The sequence below is a fragment of the Astyanax mexicanus genome, chromosome 1 (assembly GCF_023375975.1).
Source record: "Astyanax mexicanus isolate ESR-SI-001 chromosome 1, AstMex3_surface, whole genome shotgun sequence".
NCBI classification, from domain to species: Eukaryota; Metazoa; Chordata; class Actinopteri; order Characiformes; family Acestrorhamphidae; genus Astyanax; species Astyanax mexicanus.
This window is the reverse complement of record NC_064408.1, coordinates 43,883,566-43,899,103: the sequence shown is the minus strand read 5'-3', so window position 1 is coordinate 43,899,103 and position 15,538 is coordinate 43,883,566. Positions and strand designations below refer to the sequence as shown.

At 36.9% G+C, this 15,538-nt stretch overlaps 1 protein-coding gene across 1 annotated transcript in view; it reads left to right on the top strand.

The window, feature by feature from the left end:
• The window catches only part of kcnk2b (potassium channel, subfamily K, member 2b), a 77,930-nt gene extending 68,486 nt beyond the window's left edge, over positions 1-9,444 (top strand). Inside the window, exons 5-7 of the mRNA XM_049479040.1 lie at positions 1,763-1,949; positions 3,064-3,203; positions 5,559-9,444. Of these exons, the coding sequence (XP_049334997.1) occupies positions 1,763-1,949; positions 3,064-3,203; positions 5,559-5,888 (657 nt within the window). The 3' untranslated portion in view covers positions 5,889-9,444. The remainder of the gene's footprint in view (positions 1-1,762; positions 1,950-3,063; positions 3,204-5,558) is intronic.
• The last annotated feature ends 6,094 nt before the right edge of the window (positions 9,445-15,538 follow it).

Below are 15,538 nucleotides of genomic sequence, written 5' to 3'. Positions count from 1 at the left end.
AGCCAATTACATTTCAGGTTTGGAACTAACTGTGGTATAATTCTGCTTATAGATTTTGACCAGAAATACAGAAAAACTGTATTTTGATGTAAATTAAAATGTCAATATATGTTTTTTTTTTTGTTTTTTTTGGGGGGGGGGGGCTATTGATTATATCCTCACAAACCGAATAACAAGAAGCCCAAATCTACAAGCTGTTGTACAGAAGCTGCATATTACAGAGCTAGCACTGATACAGCAGCTCTCTGAAAGCAATAAATTGCCGTCCTCTCCATTGTGCTCCACCACAGGTGATGATGATGATGACAGCAGGAGTACAGAGTGAGTCTGTTTCAAACGAGGCGAGTTAGCCACAGGAACGTATGTGTGTGTGTGTGTGTGTGGGGAGGCTCTCTTTCATGTCTGGCTTAACGATGTTATTGGCAGGCAGTAGTTGAGTGTGTGCAGCTGAGAGTGTGATCAGCAGTCTGTCTGAAACACTGAGTGTGTTTCTAGCATAGAGAACAACCTGAGGGAAAGGAAGCATGTGAGAGAGACAGAGACAGAGCGAATGAAGGAGAAAGAGATATGCCACTCAAAGGACCGGAGGGAAACGCTGATTCATCCACTCACAAAGTCAGAGTGAGAGGCTTTTTAATATGGGCTTAAATAGTCATTTCTCTTTGTTGAGAGCTTAAAAGAGAATATAAACTCAGGATAAACTCATATGAAGGAGTTTTCACAGCACTCGAGGGGGACAACCAAGTTCAATCACAGCGGAAGCAATGGTCTTGTCCTTAAATACCTCCCTAGTAACTCAATAAAACTTTTATATGTAAATTAAAATCTCACCGGCGTGTCCTGTTTATACCAGCTTCTTGCAGAGGCTTTAGATAGAACATATCAAAGTATGTTGTCACACCTCAGCCCTTGTGTGCCTAGTTTTCTTCTGTTTTTTTTTATCCTTCCTGTTCCTGTCTTGCTTCCCTTCATGTCTGTTTTTGTCTTTTCCCCAGCCTGTTTGTTTACCTAACCATGTGTTCTTTAATCTCATGGCCCTGTTTTGTTGTTGTCTTGTCTCTGGTTTCATGGTTTCATGGCTAAATTGTAGCAGCTTGGTGGCCAATGTTCAATAATTGCACATTACACCAGTAAGAGCAGAGTGTGAAGGTTCAATTAGTAGGGTAAGAGCACAGTTTTGCTCAAATTATTGCAGTGCACACAACATTATAGTTCAAAAGAGGACAAATTGTTGGTGCACGTCTTGCTGGTGCATCTGTGACCAAGACAGCATGTCTTTGTGATGTATCAAGAGCCACGGTATCCAGGGTAATGTCAGCATACCACCAAGAAGGACCAACCACATCCAACAGGATTAACTGTGGACGCTGTAAGAGGAAGCTGTCTGAAAGGGATGTTCGGGTGCTAACCCGGATTGTATCCAAAAAACATAAAACCACGGCTGCCCAAATCACGGCAGAATTCAATGTGCACCTCAACTGTCCGTCACCACAATAAATTATTGTCATCTAAAACCAGATGTTTCAGTTTTATTGTCCAACCCCTGTTTATCCAACTGTATATGCAATTCACATGTACACATTTTCTCTCTCTCTCTTTTCATTCGGCATTTTACATTTCTCCATTTTTTTATCCTTTCGCTCATCTATCTATCCACTATCTATGCTGATGCCCTAAACATTACTGTAAACCAAACGCATGCCATCTATTTATTCATCCACATTCCACTCATCCATTCATCCTGTCTGTCTTTTTACTGCAGAAATGGAAAGTGAGCCAGACTAAGATTCGTGTAATCTCCACGGTTCTCTTCATCCTCTTTGGTTGCCTGCTCTTCGTGACGTTGCCAGCCATCATCTTCCAGCACATCGAGCGCTGGAGCACACTGGACGCTATCTACTTTGTCGTCATCACACTGACGACCATTGGTTTTGGAGATTTTGTGGCAGGTGAGGCATCACTTCAAATAAATCACATTGTTTCATCGTGGGCCTTCCTGTTTAGTTTCACTTGTAGATTGCAGTAATAAGCATTGCCCTGTTAATGTTCAACCTCAATCAGCTGATATAGGGTGGGTTTTCCGAAAGTCCTGTGGTCTTCTGGTCCGTGCATTCTGTAACTGTGTCATGCGTGCAGCCAAAACATGATTTAGACCTGGGTCTTCATATGAGGCCAACAATGTCAAAAGCCAGCTGTTACTTATAGCTAATTTATGCTAGCCTTAGTATGGGATTCTATTAGACTGATAGCACAAAGCTAACAGCAATGCATGTTTAATACAAATGTTTAACACTTGAATTGATGCCTAATACAGACAATGCCATGTATTTTATCTCTGGTTTTCTCTGTTGAAATGAAGTAGTGTCACTTTCAGTAAGAGTCAGTAAGAGACTGAAACCTGGTTACACAACAACATGTATTCACAACCAGTCACATAGTATGCAGGACAACTAAAAGTTAGAGAATGATGTCTTTTTACACACGCTTTAAACTGTTTTCACCCACTGGATAGTTCAAGAGATTGGTTGCTTCCTCTGCAAATTCTAATACTGATAATGTTGGTGTTTAATCTGACAAGTCAGAACCAATGCAAGAGCTTTTTAAACAATATTCTCTTTTGAAATTTCATTCATTTAATCCTTTTCTTGGCATCAAAACATTAATAATGGAAAAAGATTAGTAATGTAATTTTAAATAATAAATAAAATAAATAAATAATATAGGAACCAAGGTGTATAATATTCAGTCCCAGAAATAAATAATAAAACAAAGTATATTTAATCAGTTGCCTAAAATCATAAGATTTTCTCTGAAGGTCCTGAAGGGCCCAGTTGGGTTTAATGCCTCTGAAAACTACCATTAAAAAAGCTATTATATAAAATGATTGCAGCTATGCTGTCTGATCCCTGAGATATTTTTTATATAGTTTTGAGAGATGAGCTTTTGGCCTCAAGCATAATAGGGCAGCACCCAAAGATGTTTTTTTTTCTTTTTTTAAGTATGCACCTCTCTCTCTCTCTCTCTCTCTCTCTCTCTCTCTCTCTCTCTCTCTCTCCTGTTCAGGTGGGTCTGAGATGGAGTATCAGGACTACTATAAACCAGTGGTCTGGTTCTGGATTCTGGTGGGTCTGGCCTACTTCGCTGCAGTTCTCAGCATGATTGGAGACTGGTTCCGAGTCATATCAAAGAAAACTAAAGAAGAGGTGTGTTCTCCTCACAGTGCACTAAAATACTAGCATACTGCGCAAATGTTCTAAATGTATTTCAGTATGTTTACTTAATATGTACACAGATCGTCATATATAAATGATTTAAAGGGAAAGATAGCTTTCACAAATAAAAAGATAGAAGTGTCCCTGTAATCCTTCAGTTGTTAGAAAGGACTAAGACTATACGCCTGGTTTGCTCCTGGTTGCTCGAGGGCCAACAGTTGAGTTTGACACTTGCAGCTAAACTGAGTATAATTACACATATGTTGGTATTTAGGAGACATTCTGTTACACCCTGTGTGTTTGTGTGTAAAGTTCAGTATTAAAAAGCAAACTCAGAAAAACCCTGAGATCAGATGATCAAAAGCTGAACTTGATGCCCCTGTGGAATAAAAGCCCTTAACTGCTCACACAGCCAAGTAACCCAGTCACCATCACACCTGTCACCAGGTTACCTAGCAACCGCCTTCCTCTCCTGCGCTAAGCGACCATGAGTGATATTTATTACATAGAGACATACATTTATTACGCACAGGTGTGAATTCAAACCCTTACGTTAACATGATTGTTTTCCACCATAGCATGTACTATATCTTTAGCCTTCTCTACACACACACGCACAAACACACACACACACACATAATTTGACTTAGTCCTGCTCAAATCAGAAATTTCTCAGATATTTGTGCCTCATGTTTGCTGTGTATATAAGTGAGCAGGGTGCATATATTTGAAGGTTCTTGCGTGAGAATCATTTCATAATGAGAGGGGGAGGAGGGAAAAAGAACATAAGAGAGAGAATGAAAGATAAAGAGAGTGAGAAAGAGAGAGAGAGAGATAGAAAGAGCAGATGTAGATCTATATCTGATTACACTTCATTAGTTTGAAGTGACTTCAAGTCACCCCCCAAGATCTTCTTCACTCGAGTCTCATCCTCTCTGTCACCTGCACCTGCACCTGCATGTTCCCATCACTTCAGCTCCAACACAGCTGACCTCACTTAACCCAGAAACTGACTGCTGATTTGCCAATTTATGTACATTATTTGTGTACATATATTTACATGTCTATATTATTATTTTTTACTTCATATACGATAATAATAAGTATGTTACCACATCTTAGCTCTCGTCTGCCTGTTTTCTTCCTTTCTTTGTCCTTCATGTTCCTGTCTTGTTTTTTAGCTGTTTGTTTTTTCCCCAGTCTGTTTGTGTTGATAAGTCTATTCAGTATCTCAAGACTGACAAAAACTTAATCTTTCTATAACTATCTACTGACATTTTTGCTGTTGATACTGACTTCATTTCAGACGTTCTGAAAAGGAATTTAATTACAACATAATTCCTTTCAGTTCTTATATTAGAACTTAATGATAATCGCGTATGTTAAATTTTATGTATTAGTTATTAGTTATATTAAGTTTATTATTAACCTCTTCATACACTCATACTGTGTGTACAGAACACTAGAACCAGTGACGTGCAGTGAATATAATGGGTACCCCTTCTTTAAAAATCAATAGTGCGCATTTTAATCCGGTGTGCCTTATAAAGACAGTTTCTCCAGTGCTGAGGCTGAGTGCAGTGGCATTAGCATTAGCCGCTAACTGCAGTGCTAGCTCTTTTGCTGTTCAGAGGCGAGTATATTGGACTGTAGCCTGCGCGTTTACTGTGTTAAAACAAGCTACGTGGGATGAACCGCTATCTGATAGCACCCTGCCTTACCAGAACACTCAGGGTTCAAACCGCAGCTGGCTAGCACTGCTAACTGTGGCTGGCTAGCATTGTTAACAGGGGCTGGCTAAGTGCTTGCTAACCATGGCTAGCGCTCACTCTTGGACAAAATACTGGAATTCTAAGCTTACTATAAATGAACAGAAACACCTGAGGAGAGAATCTGGTGCGACTTATGCATGGAAATTGACGTTCATTGATAGTGCGCCTTATAATCCAGTGCGCCTTACGATGACCAACCCAAAGTAATCACATGTTATAAACATTCTCCAACTCAACCTCTGGGCACCCATGGAACTGTCTGTAAAGTAGGAGTGTGAATCCAAGAGCATCTCATTATACAATATTATCACAATACATTTCCCACGGTAATGATATCATCACAATACTGTGATTCTGTGATATTCTATATATCACAAGACAATTGTCTTTATACTTCATAGAACATACGAAAACATATATTGCAGTATCAATATTTTGTCCAACTCCTTCTGTGAACCCAGTGTCTATTTGAGGACGGACTTGAACAGCACTGTATTTTGCATTGTATTGACAAGAATTTATAGAAAATGCACTTCATCCACCTTTGTGCATCTCTTTGCCTCTTCTGTAATAGGTGGGCGAGTTCCGGGCACACGCTGCAGAGTGGACCGCCAACGTCTCAGCAGAGTTCAAAGAGACCCGCCGGCGGCTGAGCGTCGACATCTACGACAAGTTCCAGCGAGCCGCCTCCATTAAACGCAAGCTTTCGGCCGAGCTGGGCCTCAACAACCCGCCTGTCAACCAAGAGATGGGCAAGCGCACGCTGTCCGTCAACCTGGGGGACGAGAGGGAGGTGTACCCCTCCTACCCGCTTTCCCGTAACGGCAGCCTGTTCATGAACGGTCTCAGTCCGGAGTACGCCGCCGACCGCCGGGACATCGCTGTTATAGAACACCTGAAATGAGAGAGGGAGAGAGAGACTGAGCACCAGCCTTACAACTATATCAAAAAAGTCAAATATACACAGTTATCCCCTTCACTTCTCCAATGTAGTTTATCAGGTAAGACGTTTGGTGTCGGGAATTTGGTCATAGGAAACTTCAAGGTTAACATTTAACATGTAACAGAAAGTCGTCCTGCACTACCGAACTATCATTGCATTCTTAAATATTAAAATAGCAAATGAATCTGCAGAAAATTAGATTATTCCACTAATTTGATCAATGTGTTTACATGCACCTGGGTAATCAGGTAACGGGAAACTCCAGATTTACATGAGCCAAGCAATAATTGAATTTATATTTTACAATCAGCTATTAATATTGGGAACATTTGTTTTCTTAATATACATTTTTTCTAATATTTATTTAGTTCTAATAATGCTGATTTTCTTGTAGATTTTTTTAAATATTTGCTTCAGTTATGGTGATGAGTTTCTTTTTTTTGGGGGGTGGGGGGGATTAATTAGCACCTGTGCTAGTTCGAGTAATGTTTGTGAGCAGCATGCACTGATTGAGAAAACCGTAAAAAAAATCAGAATAAGCATATACATGCGTATATGTATATGGCTCTGGAAAAATGAAGAGACCCCACTTAAAAATGATGACTGGCATAAAGTTATCCAAAACAGTGTGTAAGACTGGTGGAGGAGAACATGCCAGATGCATGAAAACTGTGATTAAAACTCTTCCACCAAATATTGATTTCTGAACTCTTTCAACTCTGAGCTGGTTTTCTTTGCATTATTTAAGGTCTGAAAGCTCTGCATCTTTTTTTGTTATTTCATCCATTTTTCATTTTCTGCAAATAAATGCTTAAATTACATTATTTTTTATTTGGAATTTGGGAGAAATGTTGTCTGTAGTTTATAGAATAAAACAACAATGTGCATTTTACTTAAATGTATACCTATAAATAGCAAAATCAGAGAAACTGAAAATGAAGTCTCCATGGAAACGTATGATAAGTATTTTTCCACAATATGCATCAAAACATACAGAATATTATAGGAGGAAAAGATAGAATAAATGATTATTATTATCATTATAATTATTATCATTATTGCAAATTTGTTACTATATATATATATATATATATATATATTTACGTTTTTAAGTTATACACCACTATATCCAAAAAAATTATATATTGTCTTTTGTTGAAAAATAGCAGAAAAATTGTAATGCTCAAGATTTCAGTCATATCATCTCACTTCAAGTCAAATCATCTTCGCCTACAAACAAACCTACAATAAAAAACAAGCAAGATCTATCAATCAGTTTTTTTACAGCCAGCTAAATATCTCTGCCTTAAGAAGCATCCTCCAGACACCAAACACGTCTTAACTGATCCACTACATTAGAGACTATGTGGAGAAACTGTGTGAATGTGTGAACTGTGTGAATCTTTCAGCAACATATGGAGGGTGTGGACAACGTGTGAGGGGAACGGTTCTAAAAGATGAAGATTAATAAAGAGAAAGAGAGAGAGAGAGAGAGAGAGAGAGAGAGAGAGGAGATCAGAAGTGGTGAAATTGTGAAAGAGGGAGCTGGTGATGAAAATAGCATCAGGAATTGAGGGACGGCGCTGTGTTTGCTGGGGCAGTGTGTTCTGTGCTCTTTTCAGCAGGTGAAGCTCCACATGCTTTATTACAGGACTGAGGGTACGTTCTCATTATAAGCCTTTTCCCACAGTTCCAGTTCTCTATGGAGATCAGATCTTTCCATCAGTACAGGTCACAGTCACATTTGTGTGTGTGAATGACACATATCTGTCACTAAACAGACGTGCAGCTCGAACAGACTAACACATTTCAGCACATTGCTAGCTGTTCAGCGTTCATAACCTTTTTCTTGTTTAATGGAATATTCTGGGGTTTATACTCTGAAAGATTTGCTGAGAGATTTTAAGGTCAACACTGAAGTTTTTATATCTTTCATAGCTTTTTGTAATATTTATATACAAATCTGTGTAAGGAGGAAAGGAGTGTTAAACATACCGGCGACTATTTAATTGAGATCAGATGCTTATTCAAAAAATTCACTCTCCTTAATCCACACTGACACTGCTCTATAGGCACAAACTGTATAGTCAAACTCAGCCATTTGTTTCCTAAATAATCTGGACTTTACTGAATCTGGGTTATACAAACTTTAGAAATGAATTATGAATTAAATTCTTGAATTTGAGTAGAATTTGAAGTGAGATTGCAAACAGGAAGTGGAATTGCGGAATTTAATTAAATTTAAATTCAAATTGCAGGAAGTAGGATCAGAATTCCATGAAAGTCAAAGAAATTTCTAATACATAGTGAAGGTGTATTTAAGAATGAATCTTTACAGTATATGGTAAATATGATCGCAACATGAATTTTTAGATAGATACTATTGTGTGGACCATAAATTAACATTAAATACAGACTATAATACAGAGCTCTAAAAACTTTCAAATTGTTTAAAATGATAGAACAGAATTTCATTTTCCAGAATACCGTGCTTTATCCAAGTCTTCAAGTCTTCATTTTGTATAAAGTACACTTCAGAGAAAGAAGGTAATTGTAGGTCTGAGCTGGTTTGTACTATTAATTTTTGTATTTACAGCAATATACAAAATGACACACGTATGTGATAAGATACTGAATTGCAATGAATTCAATTATTTTAAATTCATTCCAACATACTGTAGTGTGTATTTCATTCAAATTCAAATGCATCCATTGAATTAAATTAAATTCAATTCTAAACTTCAAATTTTGGCACAGCCCTGCTCAAAATGTTCTCCAGAAATGTTAGCCAGTATCATTGTCTTCAGTGTTAAAAGTGTTAAAAGACTATCAAATTTGGATTAGATGCTTTTTAATATTTGATGCTTTTAGCACCTCCATGTATCACATGTGTCCCCAGTTTAGGAGTTTATACAATAGTGATTCAAACCACTCACTATTCAAGATCATTTTTGGTGTTTACACAGCTCTGAAAAAACAACAACAATCCAATTTCTTTCACCCTAATGTGAACAAACATTTATGCTTCATAAGAAGAAGACTTGGATTTCTACTGTAATGTACATACATCCCTTCATTCATTGCTATTCACATAATATATGACAGATATGTGTCATTAAAAAAGACCCAAATATGAATTGCTATTCACATTAACCCTTTCAGACCCTGCATCCATTGCAATGGACAACATCTGTTTTTTTGTTTATTTCTTGTGTATTCTTGCATTTAACACAGATTGAGGCCTGTTGTCCAACAGAATTTAAATTTATTAACCAATCAAACAGCAGCTAAGTCCTGCCTACTACATTGGACAAAATAAAAAAAATATTTTATAATAAAAATTATAATAAAAATTATTCATAATAAAAATATTTTTATTGCTTAGGGATGATTTGTGAAATAGAAAGTGATCTAAAAGTCATAAATAATAAAAAAGAACAATGTTAAACACATGAATACACTGCATTTAACATAGAAATGTATTTCTAGTACATTACAGACAGGAAACAGCACGCTTCTTATATTTTTCAGCACTGGAACATAATTCAGGTGTGAAAGGGTTCATATATGACAGATATGTGTCATTTCAAAAACTTCAAGGCTTAAAAGGCTTTTAATGTGAACATCCCAGAGAGCCTGGCTAAATTGCTCAAGGGCCAACTCAGACACGTTCTGTTGGCTTTATATGATGTAAAAAAAAAAAAAAAGTGTCAACTTTTTACACCCATGGAAGACATCTTTTTGAAATGTCTTTGTGCTCAGTGGGAGAGCCAGCTGTTACGAGGGTAGGAATGTCCTCCACCAGCTCAACTTTGACACTGGAAGGTGCTGATTCAGGGACCGACGTGCTTGCACACCAGCCTAGTTTATTAAAGACAAGTGTTACTTTTACATCTAAGAGCTGATGACACTGGCCTGTCTGCACAGGTGATTCGCACCTGCCCACACCCCACTCCACCCACAACCACTTTTTGAGAGCCCAAAGACCCATGAGTCTGCATCAGATGAAGAGGTTCTTATTTCCCCGCTATGCCGCTCTGTGTTGTGAACGATGAATGGGACTTCATACGTTTTGCCTTTTCTACTTGCTCCTGATTTTAGAGACGAAGGACTTACTGCTGGAACTCCTTTAAGAGCTCAAGACTCCGAGCGATCACTAGCAGTCCTGTGAAAGCTTTGAGATGAATGTGCATTTGTTGTTCTGAAGGCCAAACCGTTTTTCTTTCTATTTTTCAGTCGCTTCAGGTCTGCCGAAAGGACGTCTGGACCAGAGAATGTTCTGTCTTTTAGTCTTGCAGCTTTTTACTGTCAAATACTGTCAAAAGTGCCTTAATTCCTATGGAACTCGCTTGGCTCTCTTTTCAAGAACATTCACTGCATGTGTTGATCTCTTTCTGAAACGTTCTGCTTGGTTATTTGTCTTAATGATATTTCACAGTCCACCTTAAGAGGATGTTTGCATTCTTTATTTTAAAGGTAAAGCACCCCAGGCTAAACGAAAGTGGGTCGAGGGGATATAGAGGCGGGTTTTGCCTAGATCTGAACTTTGAACCGGCTAATCAGAAGAGCTGCTGAGGTCTGCTGTTGCCATGATGATCTGGGAATAGGACTTGAGCCTCTTGCCTAAAAAAAAAAAGAGGTCCCCATCCCTGGAAGGATTACCATGGTAACTATAACCTGGCAACCAAGTATAGTCTGACTCGCACCCTCTTCCCACCCTGCGGGCTACAGGCGCAAAACCGAGACATGACTGTAGAGCCAGTTCAGTGGCGTTTCTCATTAAAAGTACCAAGACTCTGTTCGTACTCCATGCCTTATCTCAGCCGTGCAGCATCTTCTTCTTAGGAATATACAATACAGCACAACACTGAAAGAGTATAATGTGCTTGGATATGATAGGACACAATTGGACAGGATACATGATTCGTTACCCCGCCGGTGAAACCAATAGGGCAAAATGATCACAGGATATTCTTAGACCAGCGGCAATCAATCCCACAGCTTTCTGAGTTCCTCCTGCTCAAGCACCTGATTCATCCCATATCATTACCCGGCTCCAGCTCCGAGATTGGAAACCACTGGCATCAGTAGGAAATGACCAATACACTCCACTGCTCTCATATCCTACAAGTACCTATTTTACTATTCATCTCCCCAAACCCCAAATCCATATAACAAGATTTCTCCATGCCCTCACAATTTATAATGCAGAAGACACGTTTATCCTGCTCGAAATAATATCTCTGCGAAGTGAAAGCATCTTAAAGAGCCTATTTCCCTGTATGAACCTCCTTTTCCTTTATTTCTTATCTTTAAAAGCCAAGACTGTTGCTTATAAAAAAAAAACAGATTTACAAAAGTATCCTGTTTACTTGTAAGGAGAAAACTAAGTTTAAAGAAGTTCATATGAATGCAAAAAAAAAAAATGTTGAAAGTTGCTTATTAATAGGGGTGTGACAAGACACGATATTGGGTTCACGAGAACAAGAAAAGATGAGATTTTTACAGTATCAATGTTGAAATACATGATTGAAAATATTTGATTTGACTAAAAGTCACAGAACTGCAGGTGAATTCTTTACATTTTTTGCTCTAAGTAAAATACACTACAGTATCTAAGTACTGGAGCTGGTTTTACCATAAACCCAGCAACTTCTCTCCTGTATGATCTCACATGAGTCTCATCAGTCCTTAGTGAATGTTGCAGATTTTATACAGACCTGGCATCCTATGACCAAATCTCTTTTTTATATTTCTCAACATGTTGCCTCTGTGTGTAAGTGATTCTGCATCGCTCTGCAGTTTAAAAATGTGGGAATGTGTGGGCGGGACCAGGCAATTTACAGAACACGGAAAACAACGTGGCACGAGATCTTGTTACACCCCTATTTATTAATTAAAATTAATTTAAATACATGCAATCCTTTTAAATTTAGTCAAAATGAGATTGTGGTAGGAATATACTATACTGAAAAAAGACATGTAATTGCATTTGCAGTTTGAAATAAGCCAAATGTTTCAGATAAGTAAAATAACCAACAGTGCTATAATATTCTTAAACCACTCCCAATAAAAATATATAAATAGATCACCAATATTTAAGATGCTTTCACATGATGCTATGATTTCTGTGGAGTGCACACATTGCATTGTTTGCAGGGATGTAACCTGGTTTTGATGTATGCGGTTTAGCATGTAAGATTTCTCAGATGGTAATGATGTATACTGAAGGATGTATATGCAAAGAAAAGGGAAAGTGGCAATAGAGATGTAACTCAATATTACTTGAATGTTTCCCCATTTTTTCTGGTATGTTTCTGCTATGATATTATCAAGCTTCACTACTTCCAGTGCATTTTTTTTTTTTTTTTTTACTCTGGATTATCATTGGATTATTGTAAGATGTTGGTCTGGTTAAAAGCTGAGGTCTTCATGAATGAAAAAATGAAAATACAGTGCACTGTATTTTTGTTTGTTTGTTTTTTGCTTTCCAAAGTGGTCAGAAATTAAGTTGTTGAGAGAGAGAGTTTCATAGCATTGTATAAAAATACTTGCATGTATGAACCACTTTATAAGAGACCACAAAAAATATCAGCATATGTTATGGCTTTAACCTAGAGAAGCATCTTGACTAACTGAAGTAGATTTGCCAAGTCCAACAGAGCCAAATATGTTTTAATATTATTCTTCAATCAGTGATGTAGTTATGATTATACTATGAACAGCAAAGGTTGATCGTTTGCTTTGAGAACTGGTCTACATATCTCACATGTACATGTATGTATTATTTATGCTTTTATATTCACATTTATGTGACTAACATACAGCTCAACTTTGTATTTTGTCCGTGTGTTGATTGTTTATGTTGCTGAATGCCAAATCCAGGACGTGGCCTTTGTGGGGAAATGAAGAGAACCTGACACGGCCTTGAAGGAATTTGTATATTTAGCTGTGATTAAACTGAAGTAGTCACAGTGAGCTCCTCCCTACTCATGATCAGCCTAATTTATGTTGCTGCAAAACCAACATCATAAAACAGCAGTATTTTTCCAAATGCAGATGATTAACTTTCATCTGATTACACTCTTAGAATAAAGGTGTCAGTAGGGGTCTATAGATGGATGTAAGTTATAACTATCCTTCAATGATTCTGTTTTTTAGCAACTAAAATGGATAGAACTGCTCAGTGGGTCGTTATTACGTTTATTACTTGTGTCTATAACTTGTTTAGCTCATACACTATATCATTTAATACATTTTTATTTAAAAGCAAACACTAATATTTAGCAGACTTGTCTGTAAGGAAAAGCTTTTAATACATGAATAGCTTTTGGTGCTTTGCATCAATGACACTGTGTATCCTGGTCCTCCACTTATGCTTTTTGTACCTGTTTTTATCTTTTACAGGTTATTTCTGTTACTGTGACTTTAAGACGTAAAGTCTTTACATACGTAAATGTGTTCTCTCTGTTATGATTGGCTGCTCTGTATTTACATCACATATGAGAACCAGTGTAGTCTGAAACAGTTCTTATATCTTCAGTATGGACGGGTGGAGCCAAACTGCTTTGTATCAATCAGCAGGGATATGTAAATGTTGTCATTTTTGGGACATCAGAAAAGTGGGGCACTAAAAGAAATTTCATGTAGCTAATTTTCATATATAGACTTAAGTAGTTGTAAAATAGCAAGGAAAAAGTGACAGGCGCCCTTTTAAAACACTTATTTCTACATAATTTCTGAATCATAAGGCTCAGATTTAGAAACAAAGATGATTACATAGGTCCAATAAAGTTACTAAACTAAATTGAAAATGCACAAAACTATAAATATTTGCCAGTGTTAAACTAAATCAGTAATAGTCAAAATTTAACATTCAGTGTAAAATTTGTTCTCGTGATCTACTGTTCACAACATTTTTTTTTTTTTTTCTCTTTCTGTATAAGCTGAAAAGTTTTCCTATTAACCCAAAAGAGCCCAAGGTGGCGTAAGAGTCACAGAGCCTTTTAAATGTGCACAAGGTTTCTAGCAGAAGAAGTAACATATACAGCTCTGGAAAATAAGAGCTTAAAAATGATGAGTTTCTTTGATTTTATCGAATAGAAAAACCTCTGGATTATAATCAAGAGGAAGATGGATGATCACAAACTGTCAGACCAAGATGAACTGCTTGAATTTTTGCACCAGGAGTGGCATAAAGTTATCCAAAAGCAGTGTGTAAGACTGGTGGAGGAGAACATGCCAAGATGCATGAAAACTGTGATAAAAAACCAGGGTTATTCCACCAAATATTAATTTCTGAACTCTAAACTTTATGAATAAGATCTTGTTTTCTTTGCATTATTTGAGGTCTGAAAGCTCTGCATCTTTTTTGTAATTTCAGCCATTTCTCATTTTCTGCAAATAAATGCTTTGAATAACAATATTTTTATGTGGAATTAATTAGGAGAAATGTTGTCCATAGTTTATAGAATAAAACAACAATGTTTATTTTACTCAAACGTAAACCTATAAATAGCAAAATCAGAGAAACTGATTCAGAAACTGGTCTCTTATTTTTGTTTCAGAGCTGTAGCTACTGAACATCCTGAGAGCATCACAGGACAGGGTGTGGTCATGTGACATTTTTTGCAGATTGTAGTGTTGTTAGTGCTGGAGATAAAATGAACACCTTTTAAATGTGTATTTTAGCTTCTACAGCTCAGTTTTAACAATTTAAAATATTTAATTTATGCTGTACATTCCATATAATTAATTCTGACCTGATTTATAGAACAAAAAATGAAATACAAGTTATGAAATTGGTGTTGCGTCATTTACATTACATCAGGATTTTAACCTATTTACAGTCATGTTCCTGATATAAAAAAAATAAATGAGCTCCTCACTGAATTTGTTTGATTGAACTTTGAATTGGTATAAATATTCAGAACTGGATCTGGGCCCTTATCTGCTAAAAACACTAAACTCTCCTCCTCAGTTCAGCTCTATTTCTCCTGTGCTGGCTCGGTTTGTTCTGCTGCACCACAAACCACACAATTCTACATTTCACTAATGGTGCAACAGTTTTTTCTCTACCTAATATGTTTTAATGTGAATTGCTCCACAGCCTTTATTTTTGTTTTAAGAGGAACAGGAGAAAAATCTATCATGTGACACTAAATAGATTGTACAAATAAGTCATTTATCCTCTAAAATTTACCACAAAACAGTTTTGCAGGTATTCATTGAATATTTCCATTAATTCATTTGTTATGACATGTAGTAAAAATATTCTTTCCTTTTTTAAATTGTTACTTTTTTATGTAAGAAAAAAAAAAGCTTATACATACATTCACATATTCAGCCCACAGCAGTTCAGTTCCACCCATTTGCAATATATGTAAGTTATATGTTAAGTTATATGAAAAGTTTCAGACTGGACTGCTTTGTTGATTGCAGTACAGCGCAAGAGTGGCCAATTAGTCCTAAATGCACAGTAGCAGACACAGCATGTTTAACTCTGAAGAAATAAAGCATTTCAAAAAATGTTGAATTTTTTTTTTTTTACATTTTTATAATAAAGTGTTCTGGTACAAATGGTGTAAGTGGAACTCAGGAGAAAATATAAA